The sequence below is a fragment of the Hemicordylus capensis genome, chromosome 2 (assembly GCF_027244095.1).
Source record: "Hemicordylus capensis ecotype Gifberg chromosome 2, rHemCap1.1.pri, whole genome shotgun sequence".
In the NCBI taxonomy this organism is placed as follows: Eukaryota; Metazoa; Chordata; class Lepidosauria; order Squamata; family Cordylidae; genus Hemicordylus; species Hemicordylus capensis.
The window spans coordinates 97796783-97819843 of NC_069658.1; the positions used below are offsets into that span (position 1 = coordinate 97796783).

At 44.3% G+C, this 23061-nt stretch overlaps 1 protein-coding gene across 1 annotated transcript in view; it reads left to right on the plus strand.

Annotated features, from left to right (window-relative positions):
- SLC28A3 (solute carrier family 28 member 3) overlaps positions 1-23061 on the plus strand; it is a 101627-nt gene that overhangs the window by 35802 nt on the left and 42764 nt on the right. Inside the window, exons 4-7 of the mRNA XM_053293077.1 lie at positions 4891-4982; positions 7604-7793; positions 12256-12400; positions 19964-20077. Coding sequence (XP_053149052.1) covers positions 4891-4982; positions 7604-7793; positions 12256-12400; positions 19964-20077 — 541 coding nt within the window. The remainder of the gene's footprint in view (positions 1-4890; positions 4983-7603; positions 7794-12255; positions 12401-19963; positions 20078-23061) is intronic.

Here is a 23061-nt window from a genome sequence, read left to right on the forward strand (position 1 = left end):
ACCCCCATCCCACTATATAGTGTGTGGAGACGGTAAGAACCCCCTTGCCCCCCACTGCCGCCATAGCCAAGTGGCAACTCTGCCTCCCCATCAATCTGCCACTGCCACTCCCTGACAGCCTCCCAAATAACAGGGAAGTCAATCTGCAACCCTTTTTGGTCCTCTGCACGTGCACAGAGGCCACTCACATTACCAGGCGAGTGGGTGTAGGAGCTGCTCTGCCCACTGCTGAGCCCCCTGCAGCCACCGCAAGCCCGCCGCCACTGCCATTGCCACCATGAGGCCGAAACACTTTGCAAGTATCCCAGTCACCATGTGTGCACCGCTCCCCGCCGCCCCCCCCCCCCCGGGCAGTGGCGGGCAGAGCTGGAGCGGCTGCTGGGCTGACCATCCACCTCCGTGACCCTTGCATGGACAGTCTGTCAATCCAGTGCTCACGGTCACTCCTGTTCTACCCCCTGCCACCACAGGAGCCGGCTCCAGCCCCCCCACCCCACCCCGCCATCCCTCTTGGTGTGCAGGACTCATGTCACACCGGAGCAAGCACACGTACTCTACACATGCAAGCACATACATATTGGAGTTGCCAACATTTCAGTGCCAGAATGAAAGACACATGTTTGGGGCTGGGGCCTTGGGGAGAGGGCTGAGAGGGGGCAAGAGAGTGAACAAGTGGGTGGGGAGGGGCGCGCAATCATGCAAGTGGTGGAGAGGGGGCGAACGAGCGGACGGGCAAGTGAGTGAGCAGGCAAATGAGCAAGGAGTTCCTCCACACTCGCATCACCCTATCAGTGGTGCCCCTTTGCCACCCATCCTTCTGCACTCCACCCATCTATGGGTGGGGATTATCTTTCTTCCCAGGGATCTTGCACCGGGCCTGCACCGTCTCCCTTGAGAAGAAGCAGCCTTATCTCTCCACAAAGCTCACCCTGTCATGCCATCCTGCAACACCCTGCGGTCATGCCTATCCCCCTACCAAAGGACCTGAGGTTTCACTGTCCATACACCTCTCTCCTCTCAGGCACGGGTGCCCATTGGGCAGGCTAACACAAATAAAGGGGGCTATGTTCCAAGAAGTTGGACCCAGCATCTTTCCTCAAAGGGGAAATTCACATGGATTACAGTGTTTCAGAGTGTGTGCAGACAGCAGTGCCTGAAGCCAAACATCTGCATGGCTGCTGTCTTGAGCTCCTGCACCTTTTGTGCCTAAATGTCACCCACAGGCAAGGAACACTCTTTGCTGTGTGCACTGGTCCTGCTACCTCTGGGAGGGGAGCACCGGTGGGACCCCGCTAATCGAAGCCGTTCTCCCCAAGGCAGCTGCTCTCTCCTTTGATGCTGCTGCCCTGCTGCAGGCTTCTTCTTACCATATAGTAGACAAGCGTGCACTCCCCCCCCCCCAGGCACCAGGACAGGAAGGGGAGAGCAGCAGCCCCATCACCTGTGCAGTTTAGGAACCAGCGGAGCCCAGAGCAATGTACTACACACTCAAGTTCCTCCACACAACAACCCTGTGAAGTAGGTCAGGCTGTGAAAGAAGTGACTGGCCCAGAGTCACCCAGCAAGTCTCATGGCTGAATGGGAATTTGAACTCAGGTCTCCCCAGTCCTAGTCCAGCACCCTAACCACTACACCACACTGCAGGCAAGGGCAGCTGCTGCAAGGGCAGGGACACTCCTGCTCTTGTCCAGTGACTTGCAGGGAACAGGGAGGAGCCCAAAAGTCCCCATTCAGCCATAAGACTTGCTGGGTGACTCTGAGCCAGTCACTTCACTCTCAGACTGACCTACTACAAAGGATTGTTGTGAGGAGGAACTTGAGTATGTAGTACACTGCTCTGGGCTCCTTGGAGGAAGAGCGGGATATTCTATATTATTAATTCTTCAAGACGGGCCATGCATCCTGCGGGGCGGCTGGAAATCAGTTTGACAGTTGGATCAGGGGCGCCATGAAGCATCAGGGAGCTCAGAGGCTGGGGGCGGCTTTGGAAGCTGGGCAGTTGGCTCTGGGGGAAGCAGGCGGTTGGCTGAGCTGCACCGTGAAGCAGCAGGGAGCTCGGAGGCTGTCAGGCAAGCAGGTGACAGTACCTGGCAGTGGCAGGGGGAAGCAAGGACTGCAAGACAGAGATAGAAAGACGGAGGACAGAGAGCATGAGTGAGAGAGTTGTGGGGCGGGATAGCAGGCGAGAGAGTTGCGGGGGCAGCGAGAGAGAGAGAGTTGCGGGGGCAGCGAGAGCAGATGAGAGAGTTGTGGGGGTGGCAGAGAGAGTGAGAACATTGTGGGGGGTGGTGAGAGCAAGTGAGAGAGTTGTCGGGGGTGGTGATAGCAAGCGAGAGAGTTGTGGGGGTGGGATGCCACAGGCTCAGTGCAAGACTGCACAGATGCTCTGTGCAGGGTCAGCTAAGCTGGATGGACCAATGGTCTGACTCAGTGGAAGGCAGCTTCCTATGTTCATATTTTCCCTTGGGCTCATTAGGAAGGTGCCTGCCACTTTAAGGAAGCTCAGTGCTGTTTGCTGGACAGGCTTTCCCCAAGCAAACTTCTGCTTGCTTTGCAGCCCACTCTGGTATGCAGGCTCTATGGTAGCTCCGAATAGGCAGCCTTCCGCAGCGTTCCGTGGCTTCACACAAGTACTGGGAGAGGGTAGGCAACTTCCCCTGCTTGCTAAACCTGGTTTTAGTGGAGGGGCTGGGAACTGGGTGACCCTTTTTTGACAGAGCCCTGTTTGAGAGCTTGCCAAGGTTTCACACAGGAGTGCTAACCCCGCCTTCAGACCTCAAGCCCTGTTTTTGCTGGTTGTGAGAATAGCTTCATAGTCTATTCTTAGATTCTGAATGATATCAAGACAACGGGGCTATTCTCACGATTAACAAAAATCGGGCTAGGAGAGCCTAGCCCAATTTTTGTTAATCGTCAGAACCACCGGGCTCAGCTGCGAGCCCGGTGGTTCTAGAGTGGATAACCCGCTCTGGAACCCCTGGTAAAAAGCAGGTTTGCGGAGCAAGTGCTCCGCAAACCTGCTTTTTACAATTGTGAGTAGCCACGCCGCACCTTCATGCCATGCCTACTCATGAGTAGACCCCCATCCTGGAGGCAAAAAGCCGCATCCCAGCTCGGGGGTCTCCCCAGTATGGCCTGCGCACTTGCGCAGGGCATGCTGGGGCTTGCGGGGGCCGCATGGCCCCCAAGCTCCCCTGCCCCTGCCGGCTCCGTCTCAGAGTCGGCAATCATGTGGGCGGCTGATCCGGCCGCCCAGGGCTCCCTCCCCGCTCACCCGAAGAAACTGGGTCTCACGGATCATGAGACCCGGCTCAGTGTCTTCAGTATAAGATCCAGAATCTATAACTTTTAAAATACATTGAAGTACTTTATTTTCTATAATGATAGGTGTAAATTGGAGGGTATCCAATGAAATCCTCAAAAACAATGTCTCACCCATCCCAGCAAGGTGGTAGACACGGTCTTAACAAAGTACCTTTCCCCCCAGGCATTTTTCCCCAGTTTCTGCAGACATTTTGTACCAATTTATAACAGGGAGCAAAAAAACCAACAAAACCTTATCTGCACTTGGAAGTTATTGTAATTTTTAACGGATATGTGATAATGATGTGTTAGTTTCAGTTAATTGTTTTATGTTGTATTGTTCACTGCTCAGAAGACTCTGTGGAGCCACACTGGCAAGATATACATCTCAAATAAATAAGCAGCTGTAAGATACTGAAGCACACTTAAAAGAGATTCTGAGAAAACCAGTTCAGTTTAAAATCCTCAAAGAGTTCCAGGGCACTTTCCAGATTAGACACTGCAACGGGGTCATGGACTATCTCTGAAGTGTGCTTCCACACTTTCTGTGTTGTGACACCACAGTCCATATGCAGACAACAGGGTGCCGTTCACCCTGCTGTCATTTCCGATGCCTTGTTTTGGATTTAAGCACTGTGATTTTAAATGAGAGGAGAATTGGTATTGTGGTAGCAAGCTTGACTTGTCCCCCTAGCTAAGCAGGGTCCACCCTGGTTGCATTTGAATGGGAGACTTGATGTGTGAGGACTGTAAGATATTCCCCTTAGGGGATGGAGCCTCTCTGGGAAGAGCAGAAGGTTTCAAGTTCCCTCCCTGGCTTCTCCAAGATAGGGCTGAGAGAGATTCCTGCCTGCAACCTTGGAGAAGTCACTGCCAGTCTGTTTAGACAATACTGAGCTAGATAGACCAAAGTTCTGACACAGTATACAGCAGCTTCCTATGTTCCTATTTATTGATAAAATGTTGTATGTCCAGCGTAAAAAGGTTGCTGTTTGGGGGGGGGGGTGTTAGTTTTCGTGAGACTGCTCCCCATGCTGGGAACTTTGCGATTTATATTTTGAATGCAATTTGCCTGAACAGAAGCATTTTGCCGCTATCGAGCAACTAATCTGGAAAGTGCCCTGGCTACAGATTCTAATGTGGATGTATGGAAAACGTTTCATGCTGAAAGCGCTTCACATACATCAGCTTACTTACCCCTATAACAATTTTGCAAGATACTCCTGATAGTATCCAGATAGAGAGAAAGATTGAAATGTGTTTGCTTGCCAAAGACTATCCAGGGAGTTTGTGGCTGAGCTGAAACTTGAAGTCTCACATGTTAGGCATGGTTCAAATGTAGGTGCTTCAAACACATTGCTTTTAATGGGAGAAGGTGAATTGGCATGCTTAACTTTCCCACTGAGATTGAGGTGTCAAAGTGCTTTAACTTTGGCTGGATGATAACCATTATGCTAGAATCAGACCTTAAATGCTTCAGCAGGTATGGATGACTGAGAACAAATTGTTGTTGTTGTTGCTCTTTTTCATTATTTGTTGGAATTCACTGTTTATCTTCCCCTATCTCCTTTGCTTTTGTTCTTCCAGGTTTCTGGGAAAGCATTACAACATAGCCTTTCACTTTTTCAGGAATAATAAAACCACAATTCAATATGTGATTTATGGAATACTGATAGCAGGTATTTATTGGGCATTAAGAAAAATGGGGGGGAATTTGTAGGCAAAGTTTGGATGTATTCTCAAAAGCTTTTAATTAGAATTAATTTTAATAATTTTAATAATTTGTTTTAATAACTGTTTTATACTATTTTTCATTGTGTCTCATGCATTGTAATGTGTGTTGACTTTTAAATATTATTTTAAATTTTGTACACTGCCTAGAGTTGTACATATCAGGCAGTATAGAAATATGATCAATCAATCAATCATAAATAAATATATATTGAATGCTTGAAATTCAAAACTATCTATACAAAATGGAATCAAGTTATTAGACAAGAATAGAAAGTAATTCAATAATTACATTAGCAAAACTATTTCAAATATTTTTGAAAGGCAGGCTTGTAAAATAAAAAAGTGAGTGTTACTTACTAGTTGACCCTGCAGAGTGAATATTATTACAGTATATATACTGTATCAATAAAACTATACTAAAACTATACATTTATATTTTTAAAACCTCAAGACATTGCTCCCCTTCCTAAACTGACTTGTGACATCCAAATGAAATGTTCTTTGTTTAGGAAAGGGCTTGGCAGTCTTGGATCCTCAGATGTGGTTGAGACTGCAGCTCCCATCAGTGGCCTTGACGGGAGCCTAGACCATACTGCGATATCAATCAATACAATTTTGTAATACTGCTATTGAAGGAAATGCAATGTTACATCACACATTAGCACTGCAACTTGTACAATGAAGTTCTAATGAAGTGGACAGTTCCACCCTTTGTCAGGTAGATCCTCCCACCTCAGACCTTAATGAAAACACACAGAGGAGAGGTTTCCAAGAATATATCAGCACTTGATGTATGAGTCTCATATTATCTCACATGTAGGCACTTGTCTTACAATGTAAAGGAAAGCATACGTTATTTTTAAATGAATGTTTTGCAACTTACATATTATGTTGCCCTAGGCAACAGGAAGGCTACCTTGCATCAAGTTATTAGCTTGATAACTCCATAAATCAGACCTTAGTATATAGTTCAATTTATAGAAGAAAATCTTTGCAAATGTCTCCCCAAATAAATAGTTCCCTTTTGGAAGCAATTTTTTTTTTTTTTTTGGGAAGGACTTGAAGACTTCTATACTACTTCAACAACAAAAACCATATGGATCTTCTTTTATTACAGCGATCAAAGCAATTTCCTCCATTTAATACACCATGGAAATCAGGGAGCCAACATGTACCCATAAGTGGAAGCCAATGCTGTTCAGACTGTCAAACCAGACAAACAAAATGAAGTTTGGTTTTAATTTTCATTCATTCGATTCTTTGTTTCTTTCAGTGGTTTTCCAGATGTTGGACTACAACTCTCTTCATCCCCAGCCACAATGGCTGGGGCCATTGTGGCTTGGATGATGGGAGTTGTAGTCAACATATGAGGACCTGGTCTACAGATAGCGGGACCTAAACTGGGCAGGTATCATTGAAATGCTTCCAGTGCTTCAATTTCCACCATAACCATTATTTTTCCCCTTTAAAAAGAGTTATTACTTGCTGCTGCATGCACTTGTGCAAAACAATATCTTGTCCTTTGAGCATCCCATCTCCCAATATCTTTACCTACTTGCATTTTAAAAACACACGTAAGGAAGAAGTGAAAGATCAGAGAGAATGATCAAAGATGACAATATCTGTAATGTCAGAAATGTTCAGATGTACATCTTACAAAATGCCATAGAATATGATTGAATTTAACATTTGTTACATATGTATGAAAAAAGGCATTTTATTAAGAAAAACTATTGGTTTCTATAGTAATGAGTTCTTAAATGTTTTGTAGCTTTCTGAGAGTCATTATATGACTTGAAATTCATTGGATTGAGTCAATAATCTTTTGTTTGAGTTGTACTGACTGGTGCAGCCTTTTCTTGTCTGAACTCTGACTATCTAGAAATGTGTGCTTTTGGCTAGCTATGGTGGTGACCCTACACATATTTTTGAGGTGCAAGTAGGGGAATGAAATGCTTGAAACAATCCAGATTCAACAAGTCTCTAACAAGGTTAAGAAATCAACTTTAATAATTTTCTTTTATATGCTTCGCTCTCAACTTTTAAAAATCCTAGATCTGTCCTGACCCTCATGCAAAATTAACTTTGAGCCTATTTGACTTGGATACAATATTATAGTGTATGTGCATAGAACCATCACACTGAAGATCCTCTTGTTATGCCTGATACTGGACAAGATTGTCCTTGATGCTTGGCCAATCAAAATCTCTGTTTTTTCTAGCTCCCCCTCTTGGATAAGTGATAGGAAATTTAAAAATATGCATACATATTAAACATAAGTTAACATTTTATTTTTTTGGTCAGAGGAATTTGACAATTTTGCTCTGTAGATCAGTTTTGGCTTAATGAAACTTGGGCATTATAGTGCTGCCACTACTATCTGCTTTACAAAAACAGGATTCTTCTAGAGTGAGGATGCTCTCCCAACTAGATGAAGACCATCTAGTTAAGATCACAGAGTGATCATTGTAGCAAAGATATTTGTGGGTCATTTTGGGGATTCTGTAGAGATAAATATTGTACATGATGAATGTATCTGATGTGATTATGCTTGTTTCCATGACAGCTTACCTGGCAATGGTAACTGCGGCCTGTATCTTGAATTTTCACAGAGCCTTGGCCCTTTTTGTGCTCACTGTCCTTGGCATCTTTTTTATCTTCTGGGACTTACTGATGGCCAGATATGAGGACAAAATCTCAGAATCTCTCAGTCCTTGCCGAAGGTTTCTGAAAGTACAGTGGTTTTGGCTGAAATGGTAAATATTATGATTTATTCATTTTTAACTTTTCAGTCTCTGAAACAAGGTCATTCATTTGTTCAAGATCTTTATCACTGTGCTTTATTCACTGAAATCACACTCTGAAATAAAGTTCTTTCAGTGGAAGTAAGTACTGTATAACGCAACACTAAGGACCTTGAGTTGTTGGATACTGATACATTTCAGGGTTCCCTTTGCCCTGTAGCCAAATTTATAATGTTTTTATAAGAGAACTACAACCACAAGAGGTGTACTATAACATATGCAGGGCTGTTCTTGTCGCTGATTCCTGTAGCAGTTTGATCTGCAACAATTAGCATTTAGCTCCATGCCATGAAAAGCAAAGCACAGGAAGAGTAGCAGGTCCAGTCAGTTTTTTCCTGGTCATTTGACAACATGTCCTATTTGTTAAGGAAATGTGGGTAAATTTCAGAAAGTAAAGTGTGTGAGAGAGATATTTTTTTCATTTGTGGTATGAGATTGATACTTTCAGATATTTTTACACATTTCTGTAGGGTACATCATATATTAGTTAGGACAGCATGACACTTAATAGTCATATACTGTTAAAAAGTAAAAGCCATATGCAAGGTGTGGGGGGATCAAATGCTCTAAGAGAATGTCTGCTATGCATGTTTACTTGAAAATTTAAGTCCTTTTAAGTCCAATAGGCCTTTCTTCCAAGTATTATGCAAAGTAGGACTGCTATCTCTGACAGAAGCTATTCCTGGGGATTTCCCCTCCCTTTTTCACAATAACAAGTCTTTAAAATCTCCAGCAGCTTTCAAATTCGACTTTTATTTTGAATACCCGCCAGAAGGGAGTGAGTGCATTCACACATCAACCAGATTTATCCCAAAGTCCATATGAGATCTTTGGAAGCACTCCCCACACAAATCCAGCTTTTCCTTCTGAATTTCACCTCATCCTGATTTATGTCTGAGTTTTAAAAATCCTGTATTTTACTCAAGTTTCCTGGAAAATCTGCAGCAAGTCACTGTTATCAGTTTTTGTATTTATGTGAGCAAGTCACGCCTGTGGAATGCATGCACATACAAAAAAAAAAAAACACAACAGCCTAGCCTTTGACCCTGAGGCAGAGTGGAAAAACCATTTTTCAGGCTTTTTGGTCTTTGAAAGTTTTTGGAGGGGGAAGATCCAGAAGGAGAGTTTGCAGTCTTTTGCAGAAAATGAGCATTTCCTTGCAGAAAAAGAACATATAGCTGACACATATTGGGGACGCACGCACACACACGTTTTGGGGTCGTGGCAGGGGGAGAATAGAAAGCCAAGGCTGATGGCTAACAGGCAGTCCAATCCACAAACCAATTAAGCAGGTGTGTGTGTGTGTGTGTGTGTGTGTGTGTGTCTACTTCACAGAGGGTGCTTTAATTACTGAACTCTTGGGGGGAAAGGGAAGCTCCTCTAGGAAGCCATTGGCCACAAGGAAAACAGTGGCCAAGGCATTGAGACTGTGAATCACATCCTTTTATATTGTTCACTTCATAGAGATATTCGTATTTCCCTTATCTCCCCCCTCTTATTAAATATCCCTGTTAGAACAGATGATGGATATACTGTACATCCTTTTTACTAATTGATCGTTGTGTACCCATAATGCCGTGTGTGGCCAAATTCTGTGCGGCTGCATGTAAGATTAGGGCTGAGCTGGTTTGGGTTATTGGTATTATGAAGGCGCTGTCATATTTTGTATTACTTGTATTATCATTATTGTGATTTGTACTGTTTTTAGCCAATACGCTTATGAGATCACCCGGCATTCTCTGTGTGTGTCCGTGTGTCCCTCGCTATCAACTTCGCAACACCTGGACCAAAATGAACAAAATTGGGTACAATTGTAGGGACACATAGGGATACCTCAACAGTGTAGTTTGTGATGATGTCATCTACCCCAGTTCAAGATGGAGGATGAGTACACTTTTGAGGCACAAGTGGGCTAACTTGTGAACCACCTAAACGATTTGAACCAAATTTGCTACAGCTGAAGGGACACATCGGGATGCCCTAATGACATGGTGTGAGATGATGTCATCTACTCCAATTCAAGAGGGCGGTCATGTGAACATCTGAGGCACAAGCAGGCTAATTGTGGACTGTCTAACCAATTTGAACCAAGTTTGGTACAGTTGCAGTGAGTGACACACATGGAAACCTCAATGGTATAGTTTGTGATGATGTAATCTACCCCAAACCAAAATGGCAAGCGCATGAATGTTTGAGGCGTAAGTGGGCTAACTTGTGGACTGTCAAACCAATTTAAACCAAATTAGGTACAGTTGTAGTGAGTGACACATAGGGACATCTCAATCGCATAGTTTGTGATGATGTCATCCACCCTGATTCAAGATGGTGGACATGTAAACCTTTGAGGCGCAAGTGGGCTAACTTATGAACCACTTAACCAATTTGAACCAAATTTGCTACAGCTCTAGAAACACATAGGGATACCTCAGCTACATAGTTTATGATGATGTTATCCACCCTGATTCTAGATGGCAGACGCGTAAACCTTTGAGGCACGAGTGAGCTAATTTGTGCCTCAAAAGTTTGTCTCAAACCTAACCAATTTGAACCAAATTTTCTCCAGCTGTAGGGGCACATAGGGATGCCCAAATGGTGTGGTGTGTGATTCTGTCATCTTCTCCAATTCAATATGGCGGCCGCATGAACATCTGAGGTGCAAGAGGGCTGATTTGTGGACTATCTAACCAATTTGAACTAAATTAGGTACAGTTGCAGTGAGTGACACACAGGGACACCTCAATGGCATATCCTGTGATGATGTTGTACATCCTGATTCAAGTTGGCGAGCACGTAAACCTTTGAGGCACAAATGGGTTTATCTGTGAACTGCCTAACCAATTTGAACCAACTTTGCCACAGCTGTACCTGTTGTTGGGTCAATGACTATAATAAAGTATATCTACACAAAATAAACTCTCAGTAGAGAGGGGAGGGGCTGCTTCCTCAATGTTGCGAATTTCATTCAAAGTGGCTTTACTCATCAGATAATCTGAGAGCTGGAAGCCCTGTGTGGGAAAGCAATCCCAAGCCAATTGTGGGAAAGCAATCCCAATTGTGGAAAAGCAAACCACAATTGCTTTCAATAGTCTCCTGGAGATTGATGCTGATTCCTGAAAACTGCAGACCAATCCTGAACAACTGACAATGCTAAATGGTAAACAACTCCAGATTTAAATGAGTTGATGACTTCAATGAAATATGAGCCACTTAAGCTGTGCACAGAATTGGAGCTTAGAAAAAAATGGTTCCTCAACTTCCTGGACCAATATTTTTTTAAAAAAAACTTCCTGAAAACAGCTTTAGTTCACCCCTATATAAGCAAGAGCAGATTAGGCTGTTCAGTTACAAATGTTGAATATATCAGCTGACATCCTGACTAATGAAGCACTGATACAATGGAAGAATCACCAGTATAGCACTAGTGCTTCTGAAGAGTTCCAGATGAACCCTGCACTGGTGCTACTGTGTATGTCTGGAAATTTCAACGACCTCCTCTTCCCCTGGAAACCTTCTGTGTCACCCAAAAATATGTTCTTGAGGGCTGCTGAGCCCTCAGGGACATATTTTCAGGTGGCACAAAGTGCTTCCTGGAGAAAAATAAGGTCTTTAAAAATTTGTCCCTACTGCTGAGACAGCAGTGTAGCTGGGTTAGTTGGACTTTTCAGAAGCCCTGGTGCTTCTCCTGTTGCATCAGTGCTTCACTGGTCATGATGTCAAGCCACCTTTAGTTGTGTTTTCATCTTTTCTGACAGAAAGAATCTCTGTGCTATTAACTACTGAGTAACAGAGAGAATTCTAGAGGAGAAATTGCTTTTCATTACTGCACTTTTTGAATAACTGCCTGCTTTAACAGATACATAAAAGGTATAAATGCAACAGGGGCAATTCAACAGGTGCAAGATACCTGTCTCTACCCCCCAAAAAGTAATAGTATCTATAAACACACACACTTCAATATCTGCATTTTCTCTCATTTACATACATATAAGGCATGTCATGTATTTAGGGCTGCCAAATAGCAAGGAAAGAACAGGCGCATACTCTACCATGAAAACATTACTTCTTAAAAAATCTTAACCTGTAAACGTGCTAAACCTCTATTTATTTATTCATTGCTTGAAACCCTTTCTAAATGATGCATGGCAGGTCTGTGCAACGTCTGACTCAGCAGCCATCTATAATGGCTTGCCAGGTGCTTGAAAGTCCTTCCCCCCACCCTGTTTTTGCAGTCTTAGGCAAGGGGCAGAAATGAGATATTTGCTGTATGCCTGGTGGGTAGCCGTACATGGATGGTGGGCTGTATTATGGCTTGTCTGAGTGAGGCTGACTCCATAGGGAAATAAATGAGATTGTCAGGTGTGGTTTTTTTCTGTGTTTTTCTCTCCACCGCATTATTTGATATCCTTTTAACTAGGGTGGTGTGGATAGCTCTAGCAGCTGCCCTTGTATGCTGGCTTGTCTTTGACACCGCCAAGCAAGGAACCAACCAGCTTATTTCCTTTGGTGGGCTTGCAATGTTCGTGTTCCTGATGCTGATATTTTCCAAATACCCAACTAAAGTGAGTATTCACAATTTCTTTCTTTTTTCTTCCTCTGTCTTTTCAGTTTAATGTATCATTGTTGCGTGTTAACTGTAAAAAGAAATATTTGGCTCCCTGATAAAACAACTTACGTACTGTTTCTGATACATATTTACTGCTAGAAGTAGATAAGGATCACTTTAAAAACAAAACTAAATAATTATGGAAACAAATATATTCATCATACCCTCCAACAAGTCACCAATAAAAATAGGGACAAGCACATGAATGTGTAGGGGGCATACTGAAGCAATCTATGAGGTATGGTGTGCCATGTGTAGGGGGCATAGCCAACCAGATTAGGGGGTATAGCATACAATTCTGACTGCAAGCAAGCCACAAATGAAGAGCAGGTAATAAAGTGCAGGCACTGCCTGTTATTCCAGACTGGCAAAGCAAATGAGTCAAGCCTATATCCTCCAACATTTTGCAAATGAAAACAGAGATACACTTGTAACAACCAGTTCACACACCCCAAGGATTTCTGCCCAAGTCCCCACCCACTATTACACATTGTTGAAGACTGGATGCCCCCTTCTTTGTGCTGTGCACTGCATAATGCCTTGGTGTTTTGCACCCACTGACATGCAGCCGGACTAGAGACATTGTGCAGCCACCCTCTCACTTGGAGATTTAATTCCCAGAGACTCTGAGAAGGCAGCTAAATTTGACACTTCTAGCAACTAATATGAAAAGCAAAGGAAAATAGGGAGAATGATTTACCAGGGACAGGTTCCAGAAAATAGGGTTGTTGGAGCCTATGACTCATTCATAATCAATATATTCTGCTAACCGAGCAACAACAACAAAAACACCTTATAAAGTTTTATGTTTATCTTTTATATTTTATATCTCCCCTTTAGGGGGAGAGTAACTGGCCTATTTCGTCCCCAGCACAGCATCCCTCCAGTGGCTGTGGCTGGTATCTGCCTAATGTTTCTTTTTGGATTTTTGGATTTTGAGCCCTTTGGGGGAAAGGGACCATCTTATTTATGTATTTCCCCCCCTATGTAAACCACTTTGGGAACTTTGGTTGAAGTATATAAATATTTGTAGTCGTATTCACAAGGAAAGGAAAGGAAAGGAAAGGAAAGGAAAGGAAAGGGTTGTGTTTAATTTTGACACGTCTCAGCAGTCGCCCTGTTCAGATGTTATCCAAACATGGGGGTGGGGAGCTGTATCATATGTTCATAAGCCCACACACAACATCCAACAGCACTCCTGGAGGATTCCCTCCATGCAATCGAGACCTGGCCTTCCTGATGACACAGTGAAAGTTCACCATGCATATATGCGGAGGTATTGTCCAAACAAGCAGGGGCGTAACTACTATTAGGCAAGGGGAGTCAGCTGCCTGGGGCCCCCCAAGCCTCGAGGGGCCCCCCAGAGGCAAGTCACATGACTCCCCAAAACCCACAGAGCTTCCTTCATTATGATCCTTCCTTCGTATTTCTTCCTTCGACCTGGCTAGTATCTCTCTCTTTGTCCCTCAACCCTCCCTCCCTGCCTCCCTCCTTGCCTCCCTTCTTGTGTGTGTGTATCAGCGAGGGGCCCATTTTAAAATTTTGTCTCTGGGCCCACTCCAGCCTTGTTATGCCCCTGCAAACAAGGCTATGATATATTGTTGTGCTTCTTGAATCATTAGAGTGCAACTAGATATTTGGCAGTAAAGACAGGATTTCAAATCCCATGTTTGTTCTTAACAGACAAACGAGGGGAGGGGGCATTTCCAGGGGAGAAAGTGGGAGCAGATGCTTAACTCTCCCCTCCTGCTGCTTCAACCCTCCCACAAAGCTGAGTTCTTCTACTTATCTAGATTTCTAGTTCCAGACACATTTTGGGGGGCAACAGCATCTTCCACTCCTCACATTTACTGCATAACTTGGGCTGCAACATATCCAATATGTAGTGTTTCCTTAAAACTGTGTTGTTGTTTCTCCTAAAGAATGACTCCCAAAAATATACTGGTCTATGTCCATAATAAATATTTGATTGACTCTCAAAATGTAAAGAGGGCCATGTGAGAAAACAAAAAAATGGTTTATTAGGGGAGGTGAAAGTTCTTCTTGCAGTTTGGGATCAACCTAAGGCAGGGGTCTAATGTGGGTAGTGTAACTACCACTAAACCCTTTCCAGGTAGATTATCTTTGACCCAGGTCACCCAGAAAAAGATTAGGCTGCTCCAGATTGCTGAACATGAGGACTAAAAAAAAATATAAGGGCTCCTGAAACAAAGAGAAAGAAATGTCAGAATGCAGGCTGTCACATAAGGTTTACCAGCATACAGAAACGCCAAAGTACATCTGCAATAAAACCAATTTCCCTCTTCATCTTCTTTTTGGCTTTGTTTTCTGTAGAAATGCAGTGCCTGTTACAGTCATAGGTGCCACAATGACATTAGAAAAAGGTTGTCCTTTGATCACCAAAAAAAAGCCCAGTTTACTTTTGTACTGTGGCTATTATGCCCAGTACCAGTGCTTTCATCTGAGTAAAGTATTAATTCATGTCCTGGTTCATCAGATTTCACAGAGCTACTTTCTAAGGCTTTCACGTTTCTTTCTACCTAAGGAAATAAGTAATACAGCAATGAACTCCATTCTGGGAATAACGCTTTCTTTTTCAGAACGATGACTAGATTGATTTTTAACCAGTAATCTTGCACGCCACATTCTTAAAAGCATCAAAAGTTAAGATTAATGTGCCAATCATAAGACGTTCTCCCACAGGCTTCATTGCTCCTAATGGGCCAATTTTATTATATTTAAGGTGGGCAACAATCAACAGAGCTTCACCCAACCCCATTTTTTAAAACCTCTTTAGAATTATAAACTGGGAGATAAAACCAGTGTAGTGGGGTGGGAATCTGTTCAGAGTGGACTACTTCAGATTCTTAAATAAAGGGGTCTAGGCCAGTTTCCACTACTACTACTACAGGTAATCATACATAGGGATGCATAGTTCAGTGGCAAAGCACATACTTTGCATGCAGAAGGTTCCAGGTTCAATCCCTGGTGTCTCCAGGTAGGGCTGGGAAAGAAACCCTGAACAGCTGCTGCCGTCAGTGCAGACAATACTAGTCTAAATGGACCAATGAGCTGACTCACTAGCCGGATTCAGACATTATGCTGTACAAGTGTAGAAATGTCTATACACTCATATAGGTGTTTGGGTGAATGACTGTACCTGTGTTCATTTTAAAAATGAACCCAGATACAAACCCTTCAATGATACAGATAGGAAGTATACTTCTGTACTGTACCTGCATTCAGCATAACAAGTGAATGTTATGATCTGAACCTGAGCTCACTGCACACTCGTACAAGTGTTGAACATAATGTGTGAATGGGCCTTGTATTAGGCATGTATTTGGGCTGGGCTTGACAAATTCCAGGTGCCAGGGAACCATGGTGCATGGACATTTAACTGTGGCACCTAGTCTAGGATATTCAAAAGTAGTTCATTTACAAAATCTTTATCTGTCCCAGGCAGCCTCATTTCTGTTCTAAGTAGGTTACTTATGAAGAGAAGCCCATTTACCCTCCTCCTTCCATAATGCCTCTTATTAAGAGGTCATTCACACAGTCAAAAACTGTGTTCAGCGTGGGTTTGGCAGCTGTGTGTACTCCCAATTTTCAGTTGTGTGGAAGCAAGGTAGGAGGAAAACCTGGGTAAAAGTGATTGTGTGGAAGCAAGCTAGGAAGAAAACCTGGGTAGAAGTGATAGTGTGGAAGCAAGGTAGGAGGAAAACCTGGGTAGAAGTGATTGTGTGGAAGCAAGGTAGGAGGAAAACCTGGGTAGCGTCCCCTCCTACCTTGCTTTCACACAATGAAGCTCTTCTCACGATTGTGTCATGCAGATGATCAAACATGTAGCCTTGGGTGGCCGGATCGGCTGCCCACACACTGCTGGCTCCATCACAGAGCTGGTGGGGTCTGTGGGGATTGGGGGCTGTGCAGCCCGGCCCCTCAGAAGTCCCAGGATGCCCCACGCAAGCATGCAGGGCATTCTGGGGGGACCCCCAATACTGGGAGCCTGCTTGTAGCCTCCTGGTCAGGGGTCTACTCGTGTGTCACCGTGCATGGCAGTGGCATATGTGCAGGGAAACAAGGTTAACTGAGCTCCCGCTCCGGTAACCTGTTTAAGCGGAGGGTGTTTTAGGCGGACATGCCCGCAAGCCCGGTGGTTCCCACGATCACTGGAAAGTGGGCTAAGCTCCCTTAGCATGCTTTCTAGTGATTGTGGGCAGGGGCGTAACTACAATTAGGCAAGGGGAGGCGGCTGCCTGGGGGCCCCCACACCTCGAGGGCCCCCCCCCGAGGCAAGTCACACGACTCCCCAACACCCACAGAGCTTCGGTGCCGTGGAAAAGCCAACCCCAAGTTCGGAGCAAAGGCGGCATGCATGCAGCAAAGTCCTTGTCTGCAGAAGCAACTCTGAGCCGGGAGCGCTCTTTCCCATGGGAGGGTGGAAGGATGGGGTTAAAGCGAGGGAGTGGAGTTTTCTAGAGAAGCTGGCATAATGTGGATGTGAGTGTGAGTGCACTATCTATTGTGAAGTGTGTGTGTGTGTGTGTGTGTGTGTGTGTGTGTGTGTATCAGCGAGGGGCCCATTTTAAAATTTTGTCTCTGGGCCTACTCCAGCCTTGTTACACCCCTGATTGTGGGAATAGCCTCACTCACTTCTACCCAGGTTTTTAGCCTACCTTGCTTCCACACCACTGAAAACTGGGAGCACACACAGCTCCCAAACCCAAGTTGAACACAATTTTTGAATGATTCTGTGAATGACCTCTAAATCTGGTAATTTTGTCAAGTGTCCATTGCGCGGCTGTTAAATTCTGGGGCTGGCTCCTAGATTCAGAGAAAAATTGTCAAGGCCTGTATTTGTGTTCCAATTGGTGTGCATATATGTAAACAAACAAACAGAAAGAGACCAGTTTGGCTCGCTCGTATGCCTTTAAGAGCTGCTGCATGTGCAAGCATTTGTCAGTGAAGCTTATCATGGAGTAAAGGAGTGGAGGGGATGATGGGAAGCGCTGCCCACTGGGGATTATGAAGGATGCAAAATAGGACAGAACCACGTCTTCAGATGAAAGCCTGCAAATTCCATCTGGTACAGAGGATGTGTACGATCCAATTCCACATAGTGCAGAGGATATGTAAAATCCAATGAAGATAAACCTAAAGTACAGCCTTTAGGCTTAACCCCCATAGTAATCTACTGGAGTTTCAAATTATGATTCTCTGTTCTCATTCTCATGTAATGCAGAACTACAGGTCCAATGGACCCACAGTTACACACTTACACATTCTCCCGTCCGCATTTGGACATTCAGGAGAGCATCCTTTCTGCAGAGAGGTGAGATGAGCTGGCTGTGTGAGCTGCTAGAAGGACAACTGGCACAGCCAATCAGGGAGAGGGGAGAGTTTCTTCCCTCAAATCCAGTCCGGCTGAATGCAGCCTCCATTGCAGCATTTGGATAAAAAGGAGGCTACGGAGCAGTGAAAATCACTACAAACTGAGGATTCAAACTGAGGATTCAAATTGATTCCAATTCAAACTGAGGATTCAAACTCATCAGTGTGACTTCAGGTTGTGCTACAGATGGGACCAAAGTTGGCTGGGTTCAGACGTAACAGTAAGGAAACTGTGGGTCCCTCCAACTCTGGTCCCCCATTATGTGCAAATGCTGCCACTATAGCTGAGACTTTAGCTTTATCTGCAGCAAATATCAGGTGATTATAGTTCTATGCAGATTGTCAAATGATGTAGAAATGAATGCATTGAGGGGTGGGAATGGGATTGTACTTCCTGATCTCACCAGAACCTCCACGCATTGATTGGGACTATGCAAATACATTCTAAGACTCTAAATATGTAGTCTACACTTTTCATTTTGCAGGGCAGTTAAATGAACAGAAAGTGCATTTAAAACATAGTGTATTTGGGTGTATGCACCCAAAGTTCTGTGGGGGCGGGGTGAGGCCCACAAGTGTGATCTCATCTTTCTCCCTCCCATCCATGCATTCATGTCTCTCTTGTCTGAGCACCTGCACATGGCTCATTTTTATCTCCTGCGAAAAGATTCACCTGCCAATTCTTACATACCCAGTGGCTATTAATGGCACAACAGGAGACTAGGCCAGGAGTTCCCAGCTTTTAAAAACAAGTGTGCCACTTCTGCTGCAGACCTTCAGCTTAGGTACCCCCTTGGAGATTTTGTGTGTGCTTATGCATGCAAATTTAAATGTAAGTTAGGATGACAGACGCTCCCCACCTTCCACCCAAATAAAAGGACACAGCCACAATCAATATAATTATCTGCTTGTAACACAGGAGTTACTAAAGGCTCCCCCAACCAAGATTGCCCTCCATCTACCTACAACCAAAGACTACTAATCTATGAATATTTACATACCACTTTTCAACAAAAGTGGAGGGAGAGGAGACAAGGAGGAAGTGGGCAGAGAAGGGCACAGAGAGGATGCAAAAATGAGACAGCCTTGAAGGGGCAAGGAGCTTTGAAAAGGAGTGGTGGTGGCAAGCAGGCAGGCAGGCGGGGAGGTAGAAGGTTGGCAGAGGATGACCCAGGGACAAGGGAGAGCAAAGGGCCTTGGTGAAGACAAGGAGCCTTGAAGAAAAGCAGTGGCGACAAACATGCACACAAGCAGTATGCTTCAGGGCACTCAGCCTCTGAGTTAGCCAGCCCACTGGCTGACCAACCAGTAGCAAGCTGGCTACACACACCAGTGACAGAGCTAGCAATTGGCCGAGCTCATTCAGAAAGATTCAGGACCAAATGTGGAGGCGGAGGAGGACTCCACTGGAGACGTGGAGCAGCAGAGAAGTTTGGAGGAGACATGGGGACAGTGGACAGGAGCAGGGAGTTCAATCCAGCATATAGTTGAGCCCCTGCTGAGTATCACCTGGGACTCTTCAAAGTACCACCAGCGGTACCCATACTACTGGTTGGGAACCCCTGGACTAGGCTGGGGTATTTTTCTGGTCAGTTAGTAAGCCTACCTTGATGCAACAAACTGCAGTTTAATTTCTTCTTTATTCCCATAAACATGCGAACAAAAGCAAGAGTACCTCAGGTAAAGTGTTTACCCATACATAACAGTATAGGAGAAAAGAAGCCCTGAGTGACAATGATAATAACAATTCAAAGATAATATAATAGCCTCAGAGGGGATGAACACAGAGAATAACTGAACATATACATTTTTTTTTCTACATTTAAGAAAAACCACAGACCAGTAGTCTTGGTTTAACAACATACAATTATAAATTATTCCTGATTTCTACAACTGCCCAAAGGAGCTATAGCTTGCCCATTTAATTATACTTTTTCTGGACATTTCCTTCAAAACTAGAGATAGAATTTGTAATTTCCCATCTAAGAAAACAATTTATTTGTAAGGAACTTGTAGGAACTTGCTAAATGAAACACAAGGGAATTATCTCAAATGTAGTAATGTTTGTGTTGTTTCTATATCCAGTAGTTTTCATTTGTTTGCTTGTTTATAATTTCATTGCTAGGTTGTGTGGAGACCCGTAATTTGGGGGATTGCAATGCAATTTGTTCTTGGTCTAATTACCTTGAGGACAAAAGCTGGATTTGATGCGTTCAATTGGCTTGGTGTGCAAGTACAGGTAAGCCCCTGGATGAAAGATGTTTTCTAAACATACAGTTTTATTCTATATGGTGGAGAAGTAGCCCAGTCATACTTCAGGGGCTGACAGAATGAAGAGAAAGAGACAATAAGATAGAAAGGATCTAATACTGGCAGAAATTGTCTGTTGGCACTGCCAGTCCTAAAGAATGCCTCCTTTCCCTCTCTAAAATCAACACTTCAAAGCATTTTATTTATTTTCAGTGTAAGATGCATTGTTTATATGATTATAGTGCATTTTATGTTTTGTGGTTTTGGAATTAAACCAGCAAAGAAAGATTCTTGTCTGAAATCGTAGAAGGTTTCTGCCAGTTAGGTAGCTGGGTTAGAAAGATAACTGGTCTGACTTGGTAAAAGAAAGCAACAGTCTTGCACTAACATAAGTGCAGCCTAGTCCTATGTATATTCACTCAAAATAAAATCCTGAGTTCTGTTTTCAGTTGGACTTACTCTCAAGTAAATATTTATGGAAGGGCTGTCATCCAAACGAAGAAATCTCAATTGATTAATCACATAAGATTTAGCTCATTCATCCATTGATCCAGTTTGCCTATGGGTTCTGAAATAATAAGCAGACTTGGAAAAGCCACTGCCAGTCTGTGAAGACAATACTGAGCTAGATAGACCAATGGTCTGACTCAGTATACAACAGCTTCCTATGTTCGGTTTTTAGAAGACATATGCAGGTTCCATATCCGGGATCCTCCTGGAAGAGGCATTCCCTCCTGTGTGAGCGAAGAAGGAACATCTCTATATATAATTCTCTAAGGCGTATTTGTGGCTAATCCCATGTGTGGCAGCTCTTGCAAGATTTCCTTGCAGGGCAGAACAGAGCAGAGCACAACGGGGAGCCTCTCTCCGAGCCAGCCTGCCGAGGAGGGAGGGAGGTCGAGGAGGAGGAGGCGGTAGCACATGTTGGCTCCAACTGCTCACCTCCTCATGAGGAGGATGGCCAAGCAGGCAGCGGCATAGGTGGCGAAAATGGGGCTGAAGGGATGGGGGAGAGAATGAACTGACGCAGCCTCTGCACCAGGTCAGCTAGTCTTTTTTGAACTGATTAAAAATTATTTATTTATTTATTTAATATATTTTTATACAGCCCAAAACTTACGTCTCTGGGCGGTTTACAACAAGTTAAAAACATTAAAACATTAATTAAAAACAAAAACAAGAAATTTAAAACACAACAATTAAAATTTTATTTTAAAACAATATTCTAAAACAACATTAAAAGCAATCAAAACAGTATCAGTTAAAAGCTTGGGTGAAGAGAAGTGTCTTTAAAGACTTTTTAAAAATTGTCAGAGATGGGGAGGCTCTTATTTCACTAGGGAGCTCATTCCAAAGCCTCAGGGCAGCAACGGAGAAGGCCCATCCCTGAGTAGCCACCAGACGAGCCGGTGGCAAATGCAGACGGACCTCTCCTGATGATCTCATTGGGCGGTGGGGTTCATAACGAAGAAGACATTCTCTTAAATACCCAGGGCCCAAGATGTTTAGGGCTTTATAGGTTATAACTAACACCTTGTGTTTTGCCAGAAAACATATCGGCAGCCAGTGTAACTCCTTCAATACAGGAGTAATATGGTTCCATCTGGAACCTGCCCAAGAGGTAGGAGCGGAACCACTGCAGAGCAATGCCTCTCACTCCCAACCCCCTCAGACACTCCAGAAGGATACTATGGTCAAAAGTATTGAAAGCTGCCGAGAGGGCCAAAAGGACCAACAGAGTCACACTTCCTCTGTCCATTCCCAGTTAGAGATCATCCATCAGGCCGACCAAGGCAATCTCCACCCCATAGCCAGCCCGGAAGCCAGTTTGAAATGGGTCTAGATAATCAGTTTCCTCCAAGACTGTCTGGAGCTCGGAGGCCACCACCTTCTCAATTACCTTGCCCAACTACAGAAGGTTGGAGACAGGCCTGTAGTTACTCAGCTCTGAGGGATCCGAGGTAGGCTTCTTCAGAAGTAGTCTAATAATTGCCTCCTTAAGACTAGGAGGCATCCTACCTTCCTTAAGAGACGCATTTATAATCTCTACCAGGCCTTCTACAACAACCGCCCTGCTAGACAGTATAAGCCATGTTGGGCAAGGGTCAAGAGAACAGGTGGTAGGCCACACCATTCCAATCAGCTAGTCCACATCCTCAGGAGTCACAAACTGGAACTGATCCAACCTAACCACACAAGAGGAGTCGCTGGACACCTCCACGTCAGACACTGAAGTAATTGTGGAGACGGAATCTAAGTCGGCCCGAATACGAGAGATTTTTTCCACAAATTCATTTTTTCCACAAATTCATTAAACACATCACAGCGGGTAATCGATGGTTCCACATTCTGATTCAAGGGAGGAGGGGCACATATTAGCCCTCTCACAACCCTGGACATCTCCGCTGAACGTGAACTTGCGGATGCAATACAGGCAGAAAAGAATCGCTTCTTTGCCGCATGTATCGCCTGAGCATAGGTCTTCAAATGAGCTCTATGTTGCAATCTGTCAGATTCAAGCCGAGTCTTTCTCCACTTGTGCTCCAGCCGTCTACCTCACCCCTTCAGCCCCCGTAGTTCTTCCGTTTACCAAGGGGCCAGTTTTGAAGCAGGTCAGAGAGGACGCTTAGGAGCAATCATGGCTACTGCCCCAGTGAGTTTGCTGTTCCAATTCTCCACCAGGGCATCAACAGGATCACCAGCAGAGCCAACACTAAACCCTTCCAAGGCTTCTTGAAATCCTAATGGATCCAATAACCTTCTCGGGTGGACCATCCTAATAGGTACCTCACCCCTGCAAAGGTGGGAAGTGATTGTGAGTCCAAGCTTAACCAGATGGTGGTCCATCCATGACAATGGGGAAATCACAGGATGCCCCACCCACGGAACACCACCCTGATCAGAGTGAAAGACCAGATCAAATTTGATTTTCTTGTACCTGAAAGTTTTCTCTCAAAGTTGTTTCTTTCTCAT